The 17590-nt window shown below is 34.2% G+C and overlaps 2 protein-coding genes across 3 annotated transcripts; both read right to left on the reverse strand.

The window, feature by feature from the left end:
• Nucleotides 1-1638: 1638 nt before the first annotated feature.
• On the reverse strand, nt 1639-6950 carry LOC111710077 (zinc finger protein 431-like). Of its 2 annotated transcripts, XM_023484098.1 has the most exons (5): nt 6826-6950; nt 5696-5803; nt 5473-5598; nt 4972-5262; nt 1639-3813 (listed from the first exon to the last, which is right to left on the reverse strand). In XM_023484098.1, the coding sequence occupies exons 1-5, from the start codon at nt 6944-6946 to the stop codon at nt 2723-2725; spliced, it is 1737 nt and encodes a 578-aa protein (XP_023339866.1). In that variant the 5' UTR covers nt 6947-6950; the 3' UTR covers nt 1639-2722. The 2 variants fall into 2 exon arrangements, with proteins under 2 accessions (XP_023339866.1, XP_023339868.1); XM_023484100.1 differs by lacking the exons at nt 5473-5598; nt 5696-5803.
• Nucleotides 6951-7791: 841 nt separating this feature from the next.
• Nucleotides 7792-17409, reverse strand: LOC111710078 (transcriptional repressor CTCF). Its single transcript, XM_023484101.1, has 2 exons — nt 17288-17409; nt 7792-9130 (listed from the first exon to the last, which is right to left on the reverse strand). The coding sequence occupies exons 1-2, from the start codon at nt 17406-17408 to the stop codon at nt 8181-8183; spliced, it is 1071 nt and encodes a 356-aa protein (XP_023339869.1). The 5' UTR covers nt 17409; the 3' UTR covers nt 7792-8180.
• Nucleotides 17410-17590: the final 181 nt, after the last annotated feature.

Raw genomic sequence — 17590 nt, forward strand, 5'->3', positions numbered from 1 at the left:
TTGAGTACTTTGAAAAAGTCACAGAATTGAAAGATCAAGGCAACTCAGTGGACATTTTATATCTAGACTTTGCTAAAGCCTTTGACAAAGTGTCACATCGCAAATTGGAAGTGCTTCTTGAGAAACATTGTATTTCAGGACATATAAATGGTTGGATAAAAGAATGGTTGTCTGATAGACAACTAGAAGTTGAGTTAAATGGGGAGTACTCTAACTGGCTACCTGTTACTAGTGGAGTACCACAGGGGTCAGTGCTCGGGCCAACCCTGTTTGTCATCTTTATTAATACTTTAGACATCTATCTTCAAGACTCTCCAGTGTTATTATCTAAATTTGCTGATGATACTAAAGTTGGTATGCCTGTTAACAATGAAACTGATTCTATAGTTCTACAAAATGTTATAAATACTCTCTGTGACTGGTCTGATGATCTGTCAATGAAATTTAATTCTGGAAAGTGTAAAGTGATGCATGTTGGTGGGAGAAATAATCATTTCACCTACACAATGCATGGTTTTGCTCCCGGTGGTACAGTGTTGGAGTCTGTAGATGAGGAGAAGGATGTAGGAGTGAAGATTTCTAATACATTGAAACCTTCAAGTCAATGTCAAGCTGCAGCATTGAAAGCAAACCAACTAGTAGGACAAATGTCTAGATCTTTTACATACCGAGACAAATACAATTGGATAAGACTGTACAAAGTTTGTGAGACCTAATCTAGAATATGCTGTCCAAGCATGGTCACCCTGGAACCAGAAGGATATTGACCTCCTTGAGGATGTCCAGAGAAGAGTTGTGAGAATGACAGCAGGACTGAAGCCAGGAACCTACCAAGACAAGCTGAAAGAGTTAGGCTTACCCTCCCTGGAGGAGAGAAGAAGAAGAGGTGACATGATACAAACCTGGAATATATTGCACCAGCATGATGATGTTTGCGAAAAAACCTGGTTTACTAGGTTAAATTCAGCCTCTACAGTTAGCACAAGGTTGAATTCATCTATATCCAACCTGGAGATGAAGAGAACAAACCTGGACATAAGAAAAAACTTTTTTTCTATTAGAGTTGTTAAAGGCTGGAACCAACTGCCTGAGGCAGTAAAGGGGTCCATGACCCTATATGCTTTTAAAAACAGTTATGATAAGCAAATAAATGCAGCCATGGATCCAGAAGAATAAATGATGATCTGACCCGCTACTTCATTGTTGCATGATGCAGGACCTTGGCGGTGAAACTATCACACTTCACTCTGTATACACTACAAACTGCAAACTCCAAACTGCAAACTCCAAACTGCTCAATCCAAACTGCACACTCCAAACTGCACATTGCAAACTACACAATGAATGCTGCACACTTCACAGTGTACACTGCTAACTAGACACTTTAAGAAAAGAATGTAAATGTAAGTTTAATATATTAGGCCTGGGGGGCTAGGGGGAGTGTCTTCGGGGTACACAGGGTTATCGCCCCCCCTTACGCCACTGGTGGTGGTGGTGGGGGGGGGGGTCAGGTGATCAAATTAAAAAAATCTTTTAATTATTTCAAGATGATTTAGAAAAAATCCTGATTAAAATGTGTGCCCGACTTGGAACGCGTTCATGATTTTTAACATTCTTTTCCAAGCAATTTTCGTTCCATTCCATTCAGTTCTTTTATTAATTGTTCCAGTATTTTTAAGAAAGCGTTCTATGCGTTCGTTCTTTTTTCGGAATGATGGGATCATTCTTGTCAGTTCCGTTCGTTCTCATGAAAGAAGTATCGTTCCTCAGGTCTAATGACGTCCAGCCCTACTAAGTACATATCTCCTCTACAGTAGAGGAGGGAAGTATTTCTTTCTTGATGGAAACTATCTCTTTTTTTTACCGCAACCCTGCAAATCTAATTCATCTTTAAAAATCTCTCCCATTCTATCTGAAAAAAATGGATTCATTATAAAATAAGCAACATATATCATATCATTTAAGGTAATTCTTCAACACAATTGTGAAAGCAATGATTTGTATCCTTTATCCTTACATTTCTTTGGTACTCTATTTTCTTTATTTTCAGATAAGATAGGTATTGGATAGTTGGTATCGATCAGTTCATTTGCAATAGATTTGCTCAGATATTGCCAATCACTTACTTCTCCTCATCTTGGTCAGCATGTACACCTGTTCGAGCTGTGGAGAATAACAGTGTTTTAATTCAGGGAGAAAATGTCTTCTGACTAGCAAACTGAGATATTGATATTTATAATTGAAATATCTGGTCCTAAAATCCAATTAGCCATAAAACCACGGTAAGCCGTTTCCGTTAAACGCGGCACACAATTAAAATTTTATATGCATATATTGTGGTGTTAAAATTGCAACATTTTAGTATACTGTATTTACAGATCTGGTTTATATTTGAAAACAAAATAAGTTTAGAATGTAAATTGTACACATCTTGTGTAAATGAACCAGTACAGTGCACTTTTGGGTTGATTCATTTTTGCTCAACTCAGGGGAGCCAAAAGATGTCTCAATCCTTTATCTTTGAACATGTCTTTTTTGATCATTAATATTTCATTCCTTTATGTTTGCTCTCAACATGTCTCTTTAAACTGGCAACTTGAGATGCAACATACTCACAATTAAAACATGGGAATCTCACTCCTCCATGTTCACTTTCAACATGAACCTTCAGAGCACTTGCTATAGATGCCGCGTGCTCACATTAAGTGGAATAATATCTTATTCATTCATGTTTAATTTCCACATGTTTCTTCAAACCTCGTGAAGAAGTTGCAGTAAATTCACATTGTAAACATGGATATCTCACTCCTTCATGTTTAATTTCAGTATGTCTCTTCAGATAACTTACTGTAGTTGCAACATAATTACATTTAGAGCAAATATATCTCACTCCTTCATGTTTACGTTCAACATGTACCTTCAGAGCACTTGCTGTAGTTGCCGCATACTCACATTTAGAGCAAGGATATCTCACTCCTTTATGTTTATTTTCATCATGTCTCTTAAGATCACCTGCCTGTGTTGCAACATACTCACATTTAGAGCAAGGATACCTCACTCCTTTATGTTTACTATCAACATGTCTTTTTAGATTGTTTGTTGAACTAGCAACATATTCACATTCTAAACAAGAATATCTCTCTCTTTCATGCTTTTTCTCAGCATGCCTCTTCAGATCACGTGCAGCAGTTGTAGAATATTCACATTTTGAGCAAGGATATCTTACTCCTTTATGCTTATTTGCAATATGTTTCTTGAGACTCCTTACACCTGTAGCTACATACTCACACTGATCGCAGGGATATCTCACTCCTTCATGTTTATTTTTATTATGTAACTTCAGATCACCTGCTTGAGTGGCAGCATATTCACAGTGAGAACACGGATATCTCACTCCTTCATGCGCAGATTCAATATGCCTCTTCAGACGACTTGCTGTAGTGGCAGTGTGATCACATTGGTCACATAAATATCTCACTCCTTCATGTTTAGATTTAATGTGTATCTTCAGACTTTGTACACCAGTAAAAACGTATTCACACAGATCACAAGAATACCTCACTCCTTCGTGTTTATTTTTAATATGTCTCTTTAGACTACTTGGTTCAGTGGCAGCGTATTCACATTGATCGCAAGGATATCTCACTCCTTCATGTTTACTTCGAATATGTGTCTTCAAATGAGTTGATTGAGTTGCCACATATAAACATTTTACACAGGGATAATGTTTATCTCTTTTTTCTCTCAGTTTCCTCTTTTTAAGTCTATTTTGTTCAGAGAAAAGGGGATCTACTTCAATCTTGACAACCTCACCTGAAAAATAGAAAAATAGAATAAATAAAATATTAACCTTAAGTATCACAAATGGTCTAAATTTTCAATAGAATCTTAAAATTAACGGGACTGTCCTTGTAATTTCAAGTGACCCTGCATGCCTGATTTTTGCCTTGAGAAATCACAAATAAAATAATTTGTTATTTAAAAACAAAATTATGGATATCTTATTCATAAATAGTCAATCGGACATTTAGGGGTACTCTATAAATTAAGGGTTACTTGAAATAATGTTTAACAGTCCCTTTAATTAGTGAATAAACTATCCCAATAACAAGTTTTTATGAAATTCAAGGTTAGTTTAATAATGCATTGGGATAAAAAGTTTCTTCAAAATACATTGATATGGGTATCAAGAGATTTGTATAAAGTGGTATAAATACATAATTCGATGCAAAACATTGATATGGGTATCAAGAGATTTGTATTAAGTGGTATAAATACATAATTCGATGCAAAACATTGACATGGGTATCAAGAGATTTGTATAAAGTGGTCCACATAATATGGTATCAAGAGATTTGTATAAAGTGTATAAACATAATTCGATGCAAAACGATCCCAAATGTTAATTGATTGATATCAGGGGCATAAATTAAACATGTTATTATTGTAAACAATTAGAGAGATGATGTCAAGTTGTAATAATTTATCTCTTATATTGATTACTGTTATTTACTTTTCTAAAGTGTGATTCACGTACACAAAAATTTGACCTTAGTTCACAATGACACAGAAAGAGTATTTTCAAACCCCTTTGTGTACTTTCAACCCCCGATCCCATTTGGGATCAGAAATTGAATTATTAGGACCAATGATTTGTATAGAACACTGAATTTGGTGATATTGAAACAAATAAGAGGAAAAAGCTGATATTTTATACCATAAACCAAAAATTGGCCGAGTTACAAAAAATCTGTATTTTTGCCATATTGAACTTTTTTAAATATGAAAACAAAAACAAATTAACATTATTCACCGGCTCCAGGTGCATCTCTCTTTACCAAAATTAATATGTTTTAAATTTAAAGAATGTTTTTACAGGTCACTTTTTCGATTTATGAAATGCTAAATATTAAGTGCTGGAAGGCTTTTCAGATTTTATTTAGCGTTATATATATATATATATATATATACCTTGATTTTCTCTACTTTCTTCTTTCACATCTTCTCCCACTCCTTCATGCTTATTTTCAATATGTTTTCTCAGATGCCCTGCTTGAGTGGCAGCGTATTCACAGTGAGAACAAGGATATTTCACTCTTTCGTGTTTAGATTCAATATGGGTCTTCAAATGACTGGATTTAGTTGCCACATAATCACATTTTCCACAGGGATAACTTTTATCTCTTTTATCTCTCACTTTACTCTTTTTAAATCTCTTTTGTTCAGAGAAAAGCGGATCTTCTTCAATCTTGACAATTTCACCTGAAAAATTAAAAAAGAGAATTAATAAGAATTACTAAGATATTAAATTACCCTCAAGTATCTTAAATGGTTTAAAATTTTTAATAATATCTGAAAATGCAGTCAATTTTGTAATAAACACAGTTTTTATATTTATGAGCCCGAAGTTCTAAAAAAAAATCAAAAATAGATCATCCTAACAAAATATTTGCAAAAAATGTTTACCCATACCTTGATTTTCTGTACTTTCCTCTTTTATATCTTCTTCCGCTACATACACAGTTAACGTATCCTCTACAGTAGAGATTTCTTCTTTAATGGTAACTTTATCTTCTTCCATAATTTCTGCTTTTCTCTCTAAAATATGTACATTACATCTCATAATTCAAAGCTAAATAGTCTACTTTTTACATTATAATTTATTTCATTGTTATAATAACAGATTTCACATTACCTGAATCAAATTCCGCATATTCCTCTTTAATGATGAGCTCTGTTTGTATATAAGGATCAAATTCAGGTTTATTTTGTACAGTATCCTGTATTCCACTATTCAATTCACCTTAATACATATTTATACAGGTTATACGGGTCTAAACATATATCAAAAATTACATCCTTCAATTTCTATTCTACTTTTAATTTTATTTTCTATTTGTTTAATTACACTGGAATGAATGAATATATATAAGAAACTAAATCTTCAGTGTGCATTGGTTGTGCCAGTTCGTAAAGTGGGAGCACAAAGATAAACTTTATAAAACGAATCAGCTTTTTGCTGGAAACCACATATAGGCTTGAGTTTTACAAGCAATCCATTTAATTTTGTCTATCTTTTTATTTTTCTTGCTCTCATAATGGAATTCTTCTGTGAATAAACTATCCCACTAGCCGGTTTTTATGAAGTTTAAGGTTAGTTTATAAATGCACACGGAAGCAATTCTTCAAAATACATTGATATGGGTATCAATATAATTCCATCCAATACAATCCTTGTTAATTGATTGATATTAGGGGCTTAAATTAAACATGTTATTATTGTAAACAATTAGAAGTATGATGTCAAGTTGTAGAAAAAAATCCATATTGAACACCCCAAATGGAGTACACATTTCTGAAGGGCAGTATAAATACACAACAAATTTGCCAAAGTTTACAATGACACAGAAAGTGTATTTTCATGCCCCTTTGTGTACTTTCAACCCAGATCCCATTTGGGATAAGAAATAGACTTAGATGGACCCCTGAGTTTGTTAGTATTGAAACAAATAAGAGGCAAAAACTGATATTTTAGACCATAAACCAAAAATTGGCCAGATCCAAAATAATGAGTATTTTGGTCATATATCATAAAACTTTGAAATTATTTAAACAAAATCAAATGGACATTATTCACCGGCTCCATCTGCATCTTTCTATACCAAGATTGACATGTGTTAAAGAATTTGTTTACCGCTCACTTTTTTTATTTTAAAATGCTGAATATCAATTGCTGCAAGGGTATTTATAAGCTAGAACTTCTAAAAAAATACTTCAAAAATCAATCATCCTTGATAAATATATCTATAAAATGTTAAACTTTACCTTGATTTTCTGTAATTTCCTCTTTTACATCTTCTCCCACTACAAATACAGTGCATGTATCCTCTACAGTAGAGATTTCTTCTTTAATGGTAACTTTATCTTTTTCCAGTATTTCTGCCATTTTCTCTGAAATATGTACATTGTACAATACCAGTTATATTTCAAAGCTAAATAGGCTATTAATAAATATGAATTAAAAGCTAGATTTGCAAACAAAGATTTCCACTGATTAAAATTAACTCTTTATATCTATATAGTTAGGTTGTCTGTCTGTTTGTATCCCATAAACGTCACAACGCCTACAAATTTGTTGTATGACCTTACATGACCGCAGGAAAGATTAACAATGATTTAAAGGAAGTAAGCGTCAAGAACAGGTTGTTAAATGTTTATGTTCAAGTATTGTAAAATAAAGAATGATGATTTATGTAATAAAACCAAAAATGCCCGGAAAGAAGGAGAAAGACTGAGGATAAAACAGCTGACTGTAACCAGGTCAGGTCACATCAGCTAGAAGGTGGGTATAACCGGCCCGGGAGGCAAGGATAGATGCTAAGAAACCACACGTGACGAGTTCAGAGTTTACCTTGTATGTGGTATATTAGGACAATTATACCTTGAACGTGGTATATTATGACAAGAATACCGTGCATGTAGTGAATTAGGACAACTATACATTAAATGGGGTATATTCGGACAAGCACACCCTTAATCCAGATTAAGCAGTTCCCAAACAATCAATACATAATAATTTTAAAGTAAAAGCAGTTGTGTATTTTTTTAGTCTGCTCTTATGGGGGTTGTAAAATACAATGAAAATAGGAATGAAAATAGTATGGAAAAAAGGGAAAAGGGAAGGAAAAAAGGAATAGGAAAAAGGAAAAAAGAAAGGGGAAAACAGAAAAAGGGAAAAAAGAATGGTTAAAGGGAAAAGGGAAAAAAGGAAGGGGAAAAGGAATGGGAAAAGGGAAAAAAGGAAGGGGAAAAGAGAAAAAGGGAAAAAGAATGGTTAAAGGGAAAAAGGGAAAAAGGGAAAAAAGTAGGGGATACTAGAGGTTTCCAAGATGTGAATCCAAAATTGGAAAAGGGACATGACATCTGTTGAAAAACCGCAGGCTATAAATATCTGTTAATATCATTGATTATTATTAATACTTTAAAATTTTGATATAAGATAAACAATGGATAATCTAAATTAATGAGAGACTTTTAAATTTGAAGTTTACAGTGCAGACCACTTTATGATCAGTCTGTTTCTTTTTTCATGTGTGTTTAGATGACAGGATTGGACGGCAGCGTATTTATGGTTATTTCTAATATGTTGTCTTAGATAGCCTTTTCGGGCAGAGGTGACATCACACAGGAATATGTTCATTCTTTATACTTTTATGTTTGATTAAAATATGTCTCCTCAAATTATTTTGAAAAGTAGCAGCGTATTCACAATGACTACAGGAATATCTCACTCCTTCATGTTTATTTTTAATATGTTTCTTCAGTTTACTTTGGTCAGTTGCAACGTATTCACACTGATCACAAGGATACCTTATTCCTTCATGTTTAGATTCAATATGAATCTTCAGACTACCTGCTGTAGTGGCAGCGTATTCACAATGAGAACATGGATATCTCACTCCTTCATGTTTAGACTCTATGTGTCTCTTTAGACGCTGTACACCAGTAGCAACGTAATCACACTGATTACAGGGATATCTCACTCCTTTGTGTTTAGATTCAATATGTTTCTTCAGATTTCCTGGGTCGGTTGCAGCATACACACAGTGGTCACAGGGATATCTCACTCCTTCATGTTTATTTTTAATATGTCTCCTCAGACTACTTTGGTCAGTTGCAGCATACATACACTGGCAACACGGATATCTAACTCCTTCATGTTTTTTTTCCATATGATTCTTCAGATTACCTGCTGTAGTGGCAGTGTAATCACAATGTGAACAAGAAAACCTCACTCCTTCGTGTTTAGATTTAATGTGTATCTTCAGACTACTGGATGTAGTGGCAGCGTATTCACATTGATCGCAAGGATATGTGACTCCTTCATGTTTAGATTGAATGTGTATCTTCAGACTACCTGCTTGAGTGGCAGCGTATTCACAAAGAGAACAAAGATATCTCACTCCTTCGTGTTTCATTCTATTATGTGTCTTCAACTGACTGGATTTCGTTGCCATAAAATCACATTTTCTACAGGGCAAATTTGTAAACCTTTTTTCTCTCAGTTTCCTCTTTTTAAGACTCTTTTGTTCAGAGAAAAGGGGATCTACTTCAATCTTGACAACTTCGCCTGAAAAATTCAAGAAGAGAATAAATAAAATATTAACCTCAAGTATCACAAATGGTTTTAAAGGGGGGGGGGGTCATAAGTTGTATTACTCCGGAAAAATTAAACAGTGTTTAAACATAACTTAGCAATGTCGTAGGACGCTGATTTTTTGCATGCGAACTCACTAATATGTATTGTAACTGCAAAATGCAATTTTAAATAGATCAGTGCAAATGTGTGCGAGCGCTTTTAGTTTAAAAAAATAAGATTTTCCTGAAAATTAAGAAAAAATATTAATAAATATATATCAATTCAAGTTGGGCCTAATTTAAAACAAAAGTAGCATGCAATATATCAAACTACAGGTAAATTTTGACACGGAATTCATTTCCGAGGTCAAAATTGACTTTGAAGCATTCTGACCGGCGCGCTAGTAGCCAGTGGTCATCTTACTATAAGTTTTACATGTCGAATATCAATTTTAGGTAATTGGGCACGAGGATTTCATTTCTTGGGTTAAAAAATCTTTTGACCACTCTGATTGGCTTGCTAGTAGCCTACCGTTAGGTTATAGGTCATCTTACAACAGATTTTTGCATGGTGTTTGTCACTTTTAGGTAATTGGGCCTAAGGATTCCAGTTTTTGGGTATAAACTTTCGCAAGACCATATGTAGTATGTCAATTCTAGGGTACTAGACACAAGGATTCTATTTCTTAGGTAAAAAAATAAAGTTTGATTACTCAGATCGGCGAGCTGCTGGCCAGAGGGTAACTATGGGGTCATCCTATCAAAGTTTTTCATGTTGTTTGTCATTTTATAGGTATTTAGACCCGAGAAATCCATCCCTGTTCTTAACACAAGTGTTTACAAACTGTGGTAACTCTAGAACCCTTGATAATATAAATGGATGGTACCAATACAAACGTCGAACCCACAAATGTCGGACATTACAAAGGTCAAGCAGTACAAACGTTGGATCTAAAAACGTTGGACTGGTACAAACTTTGGACTGATACAAACGCCGGACTAGTACAATTATTGGACCAGTACAGTAAGGACGGTCGGACTTTGGTTGAGTTTGAAAAAAAAACATTGCTATATGAAATAAATTAAAAGTCACTCGCTTATTGTAATAAAAATCAAAGACAGCTGAATAAAGTCGGAACCTTTGAAGGTAGCACTGAATAAAACAACAGACCAAAAAGGAGTTGAGTTCAATTGTCACAAACTCTGATGTTTCAATTTGCCTATATCTTTGCAACCCGATTTCGTATAACCTTTAATATTTCAAATCTATAAGATAAACAATTTGAAAGTATCAAAAATTAATACCATTACCAGGTTGGACAGGTATAGGGATGAGAATATTTGAGTAAGTGGCAAGAACTCAGTTTCTTTGGGTAGATTTTCATTAGACAAGTCAATAAAAGGAAATTTCTTTTTTTTAAATCTTAAAATTCAAATATTGTTTTTCCTTAGTCCGACGTTTACACTAGTCTGACGTTTGTATTAGTCTGACGTTTGTTCTGTCCGAGGTTTGTACTGTCCGTCGTTTGTAAGTCTTAGGTTTGTACCTTCCAATGTTTGCGGGTCTGACGTTTGTACTGGTACCAAATGGATCATTTTACTAATGTTTGTTTAGGTTGTTTATCAGGATTTTGGTATTAGACCAGAGGAGTCCTATTATATGGTTTATCCTATTCTAATAAACTTTCAATGTTCAGGATTTCTGAAATTCTGGAGAAGAATGTAGAAACCTTGTGATGAATGTGAAGAAGTTGGAGCAGAGAAAGATGAAACTGAACTTACACATGAAACCTCAAACTTTCTCCTACGTTTCTAAAACTTTTGAATCTCTATCTTTATATCAAGAAAACTATTGTCAAATTTCGCAATTCTAAAATTATGATTTTAATCTTGCCAAGCCAGGAGAAATCATGAGCTTTTTCATATAAATTCTCTATCTTATTGAGATTTTCTTTAGAAAGAAAGATTTTAACTTGGAAGAAAGATTTTAACCTAAATAGAATAATTTTAACTTTAAAGCTTATATATCGTCTTTTTCAGACAAAGAATGGGTTTATTATACATAATAGCCCAATTAAGTTTAAAGGGTGTAACTTACGAGGACAAACTTAAAGAACTTGGGATTCTTTCCCTAGTCGATAGAAGGTCCAGAGCTGACCTCATCCAGGTCTTTAAGATCCTGAAAGGTATCGACGATGTTGACAGCTCTACTTGGTTTACATTAGTTGGCCAGGAACCTCAAAGAGTAACCAGGAATACCAGCTACCATGGAAACCTTTTAGCAACCAGGTCAAAATCTGACATCAGACTTAACTTTTTCACAAACAGAGTTGTCTCCAGATGGAATGGGCTCCCAACAGACGTCAAGGACTCCAGAACTTTAAACATTTTTAAATCAAAACTTGACGAAATGTTCAAATAACTGGACCCCTATACTTGTGTTTTTGAGAAGTGTGCATGAATAGCTAAACGCAGACGAGAACCAGGCAGACCAGAACACTACTCTGGAGGACATGGACTGATATTCTTACCATACTCCTACCTGGAGTCCTTGGAATTACATCACAAGTAAACAATGTTATGTTAAAAAGAACTTGAGCTAAAGAACTTTAATATATGTAATGATGTTATATAATGGTGACACAGATTCTAGATTAAACATGTTCTCCCAAACAACAACCAATCCTACAATCTACCACCTACAATATCATCCTAAAAATCTTCATTCGTCGAGTGTATAAATTCGCTGGTGAATTATGTGAATTCATAATTAGACTTTGAACCTTGAACCAAACAATATTCACCAGATAGCATTGTGCACATGCAGTAAAATACCTTCAATTATGTATTCAGGACCGTCTCCATCCTGTTGTTCATATACTCCTCCGTCTGATAGATCTGAAGGATAGATTGTCTCCACCTGGTAAGGTCTTCTTATGTCGTTTTCCTCCTCCAGAACTGTTTTAGATTACTTTGGCTGTCTTCCACCATCGTGATCCTGCCTGTTTATGATCCTGAGCGTGTGAATAAGATTCCACCACCTTCGTTCTATAACTCGGAACACTTACAGGTCTGACCAAGCTGCCTCCGACTGGATAATGCTGATTTACGAGGACTTATGTTGGAATGTCATATGCTTTAGACATGTCCTGTTAAGGTGAGACTTGTCGACATAAGAAATAAGGGTCTTGATAAAAAGGATTTTAAACCTCGTCTTGTTTAGATTTCTCAAGATTGGAGAACAATTTCAAGGATGTCGTCTTCCCTTGGTTCTCTGATACTCTCCTTCACTGCTTTAAGGATTGAATCTAAAGGTATACTGCAACTACTGTACTAATAATTTGATACATCACCTAGAATTATCTTTTAGACTCGAAAAGACTTTGAATGAAGCATAAGATATCTCCTGTAAAACTGTAGCTCATATCAATACCCCAGCCCGAGCAACTCAGTGTTTTTACATATCAAACATTTTTATTTGAATGTTGCTCAGTCATTAAAAACTATATTTCTTTATTGAGACCTGGAGCAAATTTTGTGAAACATATACGTAGATATTTTGTTATATTTAATTTCAGTTCACAGTGCGAGAGCTGAAGTTGAAGATAAATCATATAAACAATAACACTCATGTATTAATGTGGTGCCCTGGTTATAAGGGAATATTCGCCCTGGATATGAGTTTGCTTTCATGTTTTTAAAGTCTCAACAACAACGTGACGAGTTCAGAGTTTACCGTGTATGTGGTATATTAGGACGATTATACCTTGAACGTGGTATATTATGACAAGAATACCGTGTATGTAGTGAATTAGGACAACTATACATTAAATGGGGTATATTCGGACAAGTATACCTTTTATGTGGTATATTAGGACGAAAATACCTTTATGTGGTATATTAGAACGAGTATACTATATATGTAGTAAATTAGGACGTGTATAACTTTTATATGGTATATTTGGTCGGTTATACATGTATATGGTATATTAGGACAAGTAGACCTTGTATGTGGTGTATTAATTAGGACAAGTATACCTTGTATGTGGTATAAAAGGACAAGTATAGCTTGTATGAGGTATGTTAGACGTGTATACCTTGTATGTGGTATATTAGGACAAGTATACCTTGTATCTCGTATATTAGGACAAATGTAACTTGTATGTGGTATGTTAGGGCAAGTATGCCTTGTATATGGTATATTAGGACGAGTATACATTGTATGTGGTGTATTAGGACAAATATACCTTTCATGTGGTATAAAAGGATGAGTATATCTTATGAGGTATATTAGACCTGTATACCTTGTATGCGGTATATTAGGACAAGTATACCTTGTATCTCATATATTAGGACGAATGTACCTTGTATGTGGTATGTTAGGGCTAGTATGCCTTGTTTTTGGTATATTAGGACAAGTACACCTTGTATGTGGAATATTAGGACTAGTATACCTTGTATGTGGTATAAAAGGACGAGTATATCTTGTATGAGGTATGTTAGACCTGTATACCTTGTATGTGGTATATTAGGACAAGTATAAGCTGCCTCGAGGAGCTAAACCTATCTGCATCCTTGGTCTCTGGGATGAAGATGCTCTTCTCTCCTCTCACCTACTAATCTTGACACACTGAGCCTTGGGTAGGTCATGATAGAAATCTATGTATACAAGACTCCGTTCTCAACAGAGTCTGAGGGCTCCTGTTTCTCTGGATGCTTAGTTTAAGTTCTCTACATCTACAAGACTCTGATCTCAGCAGAGCCCAAGTGTTCCTGTGTCTCTGGATGCTTAGTTTGAGTTCTCTACGTATACAAGACTCCGATCTCAATGGAGTCCGAGTGTTCCTGTTTCTCTGGACGCTTGGTCTGAGTTCTATGCTTCCTATGATAGTATCATAGAGACGCCTCCATCTCTACATATACCAGATCTCCGACAACCACAACTTGGTTGTTACTCTCCTCTCAGACAACTCCGACGGAAGGATTTCTGATCTCCGACAACCACAACTTGGTTGTTACTCTTCTCTCCGACACCTCCGACGGAAGGACTTCTACACTGTATCCCTGATCTAAGCTCCTACTCTAGATCAAATACAGGTACTAATCTTGATTACAATTCTTGTGATCTGTGTGAGAAAGTCATTACTTGAGAAGGATATTTGAAGACACAAATAAAGAAGGCTAGAATTCTATTTTATTGTAAAATTAATTAACCCTGGACTGATTTGTGTTTCAGTTCACGGTTGAGTACTGTATTAACTGCCTACCTGAAAAAAATACAAAAGAGTTGATCAGTGAAAATTGAGGTTAGCTGACGAGAAAGAGTTCATGCTCACTCTTATGTTTGAAGCAGATTACCTGGTCTCCTATAGGTAAAATTGAGCACATATACCTTGTATCTCGTATATTAGGACAAATGTACCTTGTATGTGGTATGTTAGGGCTAGTATGCCTTGTATATGGTATATTAGGATGAGTATATATTGTATGTGATGTACTAGGACAAGTATACCTTGTATGTGGTATAAAAGGACGAGTATATCTTGTATGAGGTATGTTAGACCTGTATACCTTGTATGTGGTATATTAGGACAAGTATACCTTGTATCTCATATATTAGGACGAATGTACCTTGCATGTGGTATGTTCGGGCTAGTATGCCTTGTATTTGGTATATTAGGACAAGTACACCTTGTATGTGGAATATTAGGACGAGTATACCTTGTATATTATATATTAGGACAATTATACCTTGAATGTGGTATATTAGGACAAGTATATCTTGAATGGGGTATATTATGACGAGTATACCTTGTAAATGGTGTAATAGAACAAGTATACCATGTATATAGTAAATTAGGGCGATTATACCTTTTATGTACTATATAAGGACGAGTATACCTTGTATGTGGTATATTAGGATGAGTATACCTTGTATGTGGTATATAAGGAGAAGCATAACTTGTTTATGGTATGTTAGGACAAATATACCTTGTATGTGGTTTTTAGGACTAGTTTACTTTGTATTTGGTACATAAGTTTGAGAATACCTTGTATATGGTATATAAGGACGAGTATACCTTGTATATGGTATAATAGGTGGAGTTTACTTTGTATATGGTATATTAGGTGGAGTTTACTTTGTATATGGTATATTAGGTGGAGTTTACTTTGTATATGGTATATTAGGTGGAGTTTACTTTGTATATGGTATATTAGGTGGAGTTTACACTGTATATGGTATATTAGGTGGAGTTTACTTTGTATATGGTATATTAGGTGGAGTTTACTTTGTATATGGTATATTAGGTGGAGTTTACACTGTATATGGTATATTAGGTGAAGTTTACTTTGTATATGGTATATTAGGTGGAGTTTACTTTGTATATGGTATATTAGGTGGAGTTTACTTTGTATATGGTATATTAGGTGGAGTTTACTTTGTATATGGTATATTAGGTGGAGTTATTTTGTATATGGTATATTAGGTGGAGTTTACTTTGTATATGGTATATTAGGTGGAGTTTACTTTGTATATGGTATATTAGGATGAGTATTTAGCGTCGGCTAAATAACAAACCAAGTCTGAAAAGTAACTAACTATATTTCTTTATAAAATACAAAATTTGAACTCTGGTCTAAAAGTAACCTGGTTTTTAAATCATAACTATAAATATCAGCTGCCAATGGGAGAAATAAACACCACAAGTATACCTTTTGTATGGTATATAAGGACGAGTATACCTTGTATTTGGAATATTAGGACTAGAACACCTTGTATATGGTATATCAGGACAAGAACAACTTGTATATGGTATAGTAGGACGAGTTTACTTTGTATGGGGCATATTAGGACGAGTTTACCTTGTATGTGGAATATTAGGACCAGTATACCTTGTATAATATACAATTTATACAATGTATATAGTATATATTAGGGCCGATCAGACTGGTCTGGCAAAAGTGTATACCTAAAAATTGGAATCCTCATGCCCAATTACCTATAAATCTATATACAACATGTAAAATCTGTTGAAAAATTACCCATAACGTAACGGTAAACAACTAGCGCACCAATCAGAATGGTCAAAAGAATTTTTAACCCAAGAAATAATGGAATTCTTGTGCCCAATTACCTATAAATTGATATCCGGCATGAAAAAATTATGGTAAAATTATCCATAATGTGACATCTGGCTACTAGAACGCCGGTCAGAATGCTCCAAAGTCAGTTTTGACCTTGGAAATTAAGTCTGTGTCACAATTTACCTGTAGTTTGATATATTGCATGCTACTTTTGTTTTGAATTAGGCCCAACTTGAATTAAAATATATTAATTTATATTTTTTCTTAACTGCGCGCGCTCGGGGACTTGAGGCTCTAAGAATTTTTTGTTTAATTGCTTCCTGATGCAATTTCAAGTTCATTTAACGGTGTAAAGCATGTGAAAATGTAAAAAAGTTAGTAGTAGAGTTCGCATTAAAAATATCAGCGTCCTCCTAGGACGCCACTAAGTTATGTTTAAACACTGTTTAATTTTTCCGGAGAGTAATACGACTTATGCACCCACNTTATGCACCCCCCTCTTTTTTAATTAAATCTTCAAATTAATGGGACTGTCCTCGAAATTTTAAGTGAACTTTCATGCCTGATTTTTGTCTTGAGAAACCACAAAGGAAAATAATCAGTAATTTAAAAAAATTAATGGATATTGCATTCATAATTGGTCAAAGCTTTATTACTTTAGGGTTTATTGAAAGTATGTTTACAAACAGTCCCTTTAATTAGTGAATAAACTATCCCCACTAGCCAGTTCTTATGAAATTCACTGAATTTGTTTATTTAGAAACAAATAAGAGGCAAAAACTGATATTTTAGTCGATGGACCAAAAATCAGTAATTTCCAAAAAAGTTCCAAAAAAATCAGTAATTTGGCCATATAAAAAAATTTTGAAATTATGAAAATAATAACAAATGGACATTTTTCACAGGCTTCAGATGTATCTTTCTACAACAAGATTGCATGTTTTAAAGGTTTTTTTGCCAGTAACTTTTTTATTTTGAAACGCTGAATATCAATTGTGGCAAGGTTTTTTAGATTTATCAGCTAAATACTTCAAAAATATATCTATAAAATGTTAAACTTAACCTTGATTTTCTGTACTTTCCTCTTTTACATCTTCTCCCACTACAAATACAGTAAATGTATCCTCTACAGTAGAGACTTCTTCTTTAATGGTAATTTTATCTTCTTCCAGTATTTCTGCCATTTTCTCTGAAATATGTACATTGTACAATACAAGTTATATTTCAAGCTAAATAGGCTTTGAATAATTATGAATTAAAAGCTAGATTTGCAAACAAAGATTTACACTAATTAAAATTAACTCTTTATCTATCTATGTAGTTAGCTTGTCTGTCTGTTTGTATCCAATAAACGTCACAACGCCTA

The sequence above is a fragment of the Eurytemora carolleeae genome, unplaced genomic scaffold (assembly GCF_000591075.1).
Source record: "Eurytemora carolleeae unplaced genomic scaffold, Eaff_2.0 scaffold1025, whole genome shotgun sequence".
Classification (NCBI taxonomy): domain Eukaryota; kingdom Metazoa; phylum Arthropoda; class Copepoda; order Calanoida; family Temoridae; genus Eurytemora; species Eurytemora carolleeae.

Bases quoted from the DNA above. Each gene is read 5' to 3' on its own strand.
- LOC111710078 (XM_023484101.1), bottom strand. From the start codon at position 17,408: ATGGCAGAAATACTGGAAGAAGATAAAATTACCATTAAAGAAGAAGTC. The intron at 9,131-17,287 runs GTTAAGTTTAAC...TGAATTTTTCAG, and splicing joins GGAAAGTACAGAAAATCAAG to GCGAAGTTGTCAAGATTGAA.
- LOC111710077 (XM_023484098.1), bottom strand. From the start codon at position 6,946: ATGGCAGAAATACTGGAAAAAGATAAAGTTACCATTAAAGAAGAAATC. The intron at 5,599-5,695 runs GTAATGTGAAAT...TACATATTTTAG, and splicing joins ATATGCGGAATTTGATTCAG to AGAGAAAAGCAGAAATTATG. The intron at 5,263-5,472 runs GTATGGGTAAAC...TTAATTTTTCAG, and splicing joins GGAAAGTACAGAAAATCAAG to GTGAAATTGTCAAGATTGAA.